This window comes from Chiloscyllium plagiosum, chromosome 7 (assembly GCF_004010195.1).
Source record: "Chiloscyllium plagiosum isolate BGI_BamShark_2017 chromosome 7, ASM401019v2, whole genome shotgun sequence".
NCBI classification, from domain to species: domain Eukaryota; kingdom Metazoa; phylum Chordata; class Chondrichthyes; order Orectolobiformes; family Hemiscylliidae; genus Chiloscyllium; species Chiloscyllium plagiosum.
This window is the reverse complement of record NC_057716.1, coordinates 28,656,975-28,664,114: the sequence shown is the minus strand read 5'-3', so window position 1 is coordinate 28,664,114 and position 7,140 is coordinate 28,656,975. Positions and strand designations below refer to the sequence as shown.

General features: G+C 37.4%; 1 protein-coding gene across 4 annotated transcripts in view; it reads right to left on the bottom strand.

The window, feature by feature from the left end:
- Positions 1 to 2,094: 2,094 nt before the first annotated feature.
- Positions 2,095 to 7,140, bottom strand: part of bard1 (BRCA1 associated RING domain 1) — a 177,863-nt gene continuing 172,817 nt past the window's right edge. For all 4 annotated transcript variants that reach the window (XM_043693340.1, XM_043693343.1, XM_043693341.1 and 1 more), the window contains 2 exons: positions 5,743 to 5,846; positions 2,095 to 2,963 (listed from right to left, as the gene is read on the bottom strand). In XM_043693340.1, coding sequence (XP_043549275.1) covers positions 2,628 to 2,963; positions 5,743 to 5,846 — 440 coding nt within the window. In that variant the 3' untranslated portion in view covers positions 2,095 to 2,627. The remainder of the gene's footprint in view (positions 2,964 to 5,742; positions 5,847 to 7,140) is intronic.

Here is a 7,140-nt window from a genome sequence, read left to right as displayed (position 1 = left end):
GGTGCCATGTGGTAAGGAGGATGTGAATACATTGTTTAAAATGCAGAAGACATACAAGAATGGTTGCAGGGATGAAAAACTTCAGTTGGAACTGTTTCCTTTGAGTGGAGAAGGTGAAAAGGAGAGCTAAAAGTACTTTTCAAAATCACAAGGAGTTGAGACAATAAATATAGAAAACTGCTATCACTTATAAAATGAAGAAGTGAACAGATTTAAAAGGAATAATAAGTGAATGTGTAGCACACAGTGAGTAGGTAGGATCTGGAATGTACTACCTGGAAATATGGTGGAGGCAGGTTCAATTGAGGCATCCAAGGGGATATTAGACAATTATTTAAATGGAAACAACGCACAGGGTTACAGGGAAAAGGCAGGAAAACAACACTAGATCACAACGCTCATTCACGTAACCGTGCAATATGATGAACAGCCTACGCACTAACAATTGTGTGAACTGCACACCAAAGTCAGCAGGCCCATGTGTTGAAGAGAGGGCTAGCAATGAAGAATTCCCATCAGACTGCAATCCACAAAGTTGTCCTCTGGTGGGCAGCTGCTGTTAACGGTCAATGAAAAGGCCCCGATTAGAGAGGCAACAAAAAAGAAAAAGCACATCACTCTGCCAGCATTTGCAGAGGCCGTGTGCACTACTGGAGAAGATTTGGAAACCAACAATCTTTAATCATTTATCCCAATGCCTCCACTGTGCGAAACTGATTCGGGTGAGTCCATTCCTGTTAAGTGCGATGGGGCATTTTACTGTACAAAAGGCACTACCTGAATGCAACTTGTTGAAGTCAGAGCAAAGGTGGCAAAAGCGTGAAAACTATTAATCAAAATATACCAATGGATTGCTAATACTGAGCTTTGGGAAATGCAGGAAGTGTTGAAATCTACTTGCTAAGGTAGATAATGCCTCACTGGAATGGCCTGGCTGCTGCAATATAACTAAACACTTACTTTAGTTAATGACATGTGAGAGGAAGCATGAAATGACATCTGCATGGTTGAACACAGCTTTTTGGACAGGCAGCTTAACCAGTCTGTGCTGAAGAGGTGCACAGCTATTTGCACATTTAAGTGCTCCAGAAACAAACATTTGCAAGTTTAGCATTCTTTGGGTAAGATGAACAAACTGGTAAGCTTAAAGGGAGACGCAGGAATAGGGATACCTGGAATCCAAGGGAAACAAGCCAAGTTAAGAAAGCCGTTTTAAACAAAGAAAGCATAATGATTCTTGGTTTTTACAGAGGGATGGAACACAGGACTTATAAAGTTATTTTAAAACTTTACAAATCATTAGTTAGGCTCCAGCTAGGGGATTGTTTTCAATTCTGAGCACTGCATTGTAAGAAGGGATGGTGAGATCCCAGGAGAGCATGCAAGATTTACTAGAATGGTGCCAGAGATGAGAAACTTCAATTATTTGCAGAGACTAGAGAAGCTGTTCTCCTTAAAAAGAGGGGAGATTAAAGGGAGATTGAATAGAAGTGTTCAAGACTATGGAGGGTATTAATGAAGTGACTGAAGAAAAATTATTTCCACTGAGTAGGAAATTGATGAGCCTGGGAACACAGTTAGGATAACTGGCAAAATAATAAAAGGCGGGACCAGAACTTTATATTTATACAGAGTACATAATGATGATGTGAAATGTGCTGCCAAAAAGGGTGATGGGAGCAGATTAAGTGGTAATTTTCAAAAGGGAATTAGGCAAATCCTTGAAAAGGATAAATGTGCAGGTCTGTGGGGAAAGAGCAAAATCGTGGGAGTAATACAGCATCTTCTCCAAAGAATTGGTGCTGATACAACAGTGTCAAATGTCTTTCTTCTACGGTTTTTGATTCAATGGCATTGCCTGAATTCAAAATTTCTAAAGACTCAGCTGGCTTTTCATGGCCCTGACTGACTCAACTAAGCTTAGCTGACAATGCTGTTGGTAATTATAGAGTAAAGTGCTACAACAAAACAAAAATCATGGAGGCTTTCTTGCATAGCTCTCCAGGTTGATGTAAGTGGGCTGCAATGGTGATCCCAATTATCCTAAAATTATAGTCCTAAGTAAATCAAGAACAGTTTCACAGATTTTACTGGTGTATTTTATTGGTTTATTTAAACGATGCTTTTCATTTCAGTGATTTGGCAGCAACCAGAGCAGTGGACAGATTTAACACTGGGATGGACCTTCATTACAAAAATACATGATTTGATAACCAGTACGTTAATGATCAAAGGATTAACACATACCTACAAAAGCTGGCACACAGCACGTCTGGATTCAAGTTAAACAGATGTTTTTCATTATTCTTTGCATGTTAAAACAAATTGAGTGTGAAAAACATGTAGAGCAAGATATAAAATAAATCTTTTTATTGAATGAGCTTAATTTAGCGTAATGAATACTTAATGTGACACAGTATAAGTGAAGTTAGCAGAGAAAGGTCATTATAAAGCAATTTTTACAGTGATTAGTTTAAACAAACTTTGACCTATAATTTTAATATTATTTGCATTTTCTGAGTTGCGTTTACATTTTCAAGCATTTTTTTTCATGATTTTGTATCAATAGTACATCATTTAGAGCCTCATTTTATAAAATACATCAACTACATATATGGATAAATTTATTAATGTTCGGTTATCGGCAGCAGTTCAAATGCTTTCACACAGTCAATCAGCCATGTAGAATGGGTAGTCCACACTTTGCCTAACCTCACTCTTTCAGGCTTATAGTTACTGTCTTTGTCAGAGATGATATACTGTGTACAAAACGACTGATCCGAGCCAGGGGATGCATGGTAAGCCACAGTGTTGATGCTCTGAGTCACGTCACTGTCTGGTTTTGGCTGCCGGGCAAGGACCTGCCCCCCACCAACCTTGACCAAATTAACAAGATCTTCTTTCTTACAGCTTTTGAATGGACCCATGAAATAGAAGTGGCAGCCATCAAATAGTTTTGGTAGCTAGCAGCCAGCAAAATAAAAAGAAAACAAAAACATCCAATTAAAAATATGTGATAGTCTGGACCATGATTTGTTAAATGCATATCAATGTATACTGCAAGTACTACACAGTACGTAGTAAGGATCTGCAGCAAGAGTTATTACTGACACAAAAATAACGTATTACGTTACAGAATATTGTCAGATGCTTATAATTCAGTAACATCAAAATTTTACACACCTACTGACAGAAAATAACTTAACAAATACAATCAGGTTCCGCTGTAATAATTTTAAATTAAATTAAATGCTGTGCTATACAGAAGGCTATAAGCAATCTCTACACAATAAAATAGGTTATGCCATTACACTGAACAAATCTGAATGTGGAGGACAACTATACAGTCTAATTAGTTGACCCCATATTCAGGATCTTATACTGAAATGAATAAAATTTACAGCACAGAAACAGGCCATTCAGCGTAAATGATCTGTGCTGGTGCTTATGCATCTACAAGCCTTCTTACCCAACCTCATTGCATCCTTTATTTTTTTCTCTCTAAAATGATTATTTAGTTTAATACATCCTTTACATTCACTCAAATGCATCTACAGTCAGTTCTGCTATAATGCAACATTCTGTTCTCATGTTATAAGAAAATTGCACAATAGCGGGCGTCATTTAAATTAATGTGGCCGGAACTGCGTTATAACCAATAGTACCTGTTTCAGAAGTTCACGACCTTGTTCGTCAATCACGTTACAATGAAATCTTGTACACGGAATGCACATTATAGCAGAACGACCTGTATGCTATTCACTTCAGCTATGCTTTGTTGCGACAAGTTCCAATTTGTAGCCAATATCTGAGTGAAGAAGTTGCCTATTGGATTTATTAGGGACGATAATACACTAAGGGGCTTTAACTTTGACCTCATTCACAAGTGGAACATTTTCTCAGCATCTACTGAGTTAAATCCTTACAGAATCTTAACCATCTCAATCCTAATGTGTGCGCGGATCACCTTCATTCATCTTGCTCTGAAGGATTAGTATTTGCTCAACAGCTTTTGAAATGTATTTACTGAACCAAAGTTTGTACCCTCAGTTCAAATGGCAAACTGAATCATTACATACACTTCACTCTGTAAAGATACGTCATTCTAGCATTGATACTGTATAGGATTTTCAATCATGAAATTCTACCCACACACCCAGCCACTGCCTTAGACATAAGGTTTCTGTAGATGTCTGAACTATATGCCTCTTTTCAGAGCATTTTAACTATCTATAAATTACTTTCATCAAATCATTTGGGATATTTAATGATTAGAATGAATAATGGCAATTTGAGACCAATTGGCTGAACTGGTCATATTTGTCTAATTAGGATTATAATTATTGAACTTGGCTCAATTTGTATTGCGTAGCAATTGATGATGGAATAAGAAAGTTGTTCATTATATTGGTTTTCAATTTAGTATAAAGTTGCTTATGACAGGCCTCAACAAATAGAGTACATTGAACACTGTAACACAAAACATCAGTTGCAATTATTTGGTTTCAAAACCAAACCAAATAATTAAACATAAACCCAGCACCAATTCAGACAGAGCATCGTTATTGCAAAATGTTCAAATTGCTCTGATAAGAAGCAGTCTTCTGGCTTTCTCACTATAAACAGATTTCTGAAAATTGCAAAAAAAACCCCAAAAGAAGAGTGGATGCTGCAAATCAGAAACAAAAAAACAGAAATTGCTGGAAAAACCCACAGGTCTGGCAGCAGATCTGCAAAGAGAAATCAGAGTTAATGTACTGGGACCTGTGACCCTTCCTCTTTTACCCTCATATACTTTGCTAAATTCTTTTCAAATGCATTCATACTATTTCCTCCAGCTATACCACATGGATACCACTATTAGATTCTCATCCTAATCTGTGTGAAGACGTTTTCAATTCCCTCCTGAATTTATTCATAACAATCTTATATTTAGGGTCCATTAGCTTTGGATTCTCAAGAGGAAACATCTTCTGTTCATCAACCCTACTGAGCCCTTTAAAAGACCTCCATCAGGAGCCCTCTTGGTCTCTTGTTTCTGAGAAAAAGGAGCCCTAACTTCAGATTTTCTTGATAGTTACAACCTTTCAGCGCTGGTATCATGTTTGCAAATTTTTATAACACTTTCTTCTCTGAAATCCTTTTATAATCCAGATCCTGTAGAAATGAAACTCACTGCTTTGATTGCATTTTCTATTGTACAAGTGTTATCTTAAGATGATTCTAAACATATTTCTAAAAGGTCCTCGAATACCCAATGGATAACTGGGCAGCAGTTAAGCACAGCACAGCAGCGGCCTAGTATAATACTGTTTGTAACTGGAGGTGGAATCACACCACATTATATCAGCAGACATGGCTGCTCAATGTAAATCTGTTGCCCAACTCCATTTTGATGTCATTGCACAACACAAATTACTGCATCATGATATTGACAGTGTAACTTCAAACTGGAAACAGGCAATGACAGAGATATTCATCTGAATTGCTAATGCCAGAAGTAGAAAAGCTTGCATTGATTTGCTAGAGCACATATATAAACATACCATGGTCTCATGGCATCCAAAATCATTTTCATGGCGAGCAGAATTCAGATTAATTTTTAAGCACAGTTCTCAAGTATCAACTTAAGAAGAATCAAAGTTTCAAACACAGCAAGATGTGAGATTTAAAAACAGCTTAATAATTGGTCACTTAGATATGTTGTAATATTCATATTAAAGCAAAACAGATTTGTGATACCTGTTGCTCCTGGTTCTGTCGCCCACGTTCGGGACCATTTACAATATTTATCTCATAGTCTTCTTCAGCTACTCTGTCATTCTTCTCCAGGCAAGCTGTCACCCCTTGATAATTAAGGAGAAAAATATTGCTGTTAACAAGCATTTACCACACATTTACCTAATATTTAGTACAATGATGCACTTTCGGTCTTGCAGCTCAGTGATAGTGCTCCCACCTCTGGGCTAGAAGGTCCGGGTTCAAGTCCCACATGCCATGGAGGGATATCAAAGTGCAAAAACAGGTTGTTATTAAAAATTACAAAGAAAGTGACAAACCAAAGCAAGCCCATGCCCTGATTAAACCACTATATAAGCACTATGTACAATGAGCTTCTAACCCTGTAATTCTCAAAAACAGACAAGTATTTATTCTAAAGTCCTACCTGCAACAGTTTCTTTTTGCCATTGCTTGCTTTGAAATATTTATACTTGAATACATCACAGTTAGATAAGACATCAATCAGCAGAATGTAAGCTGGCAGAGCTTGGTTTGTGGTCAAGCCTCACAGCAAGACGCACTGCAAAATAGAGGTCACTGAACTGACAATAACAACATGTTATTTATCTTCATACAATGAAAGTTCTCTTCCTACAGTTAACCGCTATGGTTAACATCATGAGCTAACTAATTAATGGGGCCATAGGCAACTCTGATCTCCCCCCCCCCCCCCCCCCTTTTCCTAGGATCCCATAGATCATATATTATACTACCTAAGTACAGTAACTTACAATGTTGAAAAAGGAGTGGTGACGGCCTAGCGGTGTTTTCATGGATTGTCACTCCAAAGACCCAGGTAATGCTCTGGAGACCTGGATTTGAAACCCACATCACAGATGATGGAATTTGAATTCAGTAAAAATCTGGATTAATGAATCATAAATTTATTCTCAATTATCAGGAAAAACTGATCTGGTTCACTGATATCCTTAAGGGAATAAACTACCATCCTTACCTGGTCTGGACTACATTTGATTGACTCTTAATTGCCCATTAACAATAAATACTGGCCTAGCCAGCAACACCCTTATCCCACTATTTTAAAAAAAAGACTCAGGTCCTGAGGCCTGAATAAATCGACAAAACATGGCTAATAACTGACAGCATACTCTAGGGAAAACTATAAGGAAAGTGACAACAGATAGGAGATAAGCTGTTAAACTAGGCTCTTGCAAGTTACCAGAAGCCTAATATTCTTAGTGAGCTGCAGCAGAGAAAATGGTATATTTCAACAAATGTTAACAGAAGATGTGGGTTTTCATGAAATTATAACTACATCAGTGAATGGGATCAAACTGATTTTAATTTAGAATATGTCTCGATGTAATTTGAGCAAACTGGCCCAAAATTAAACAGCAC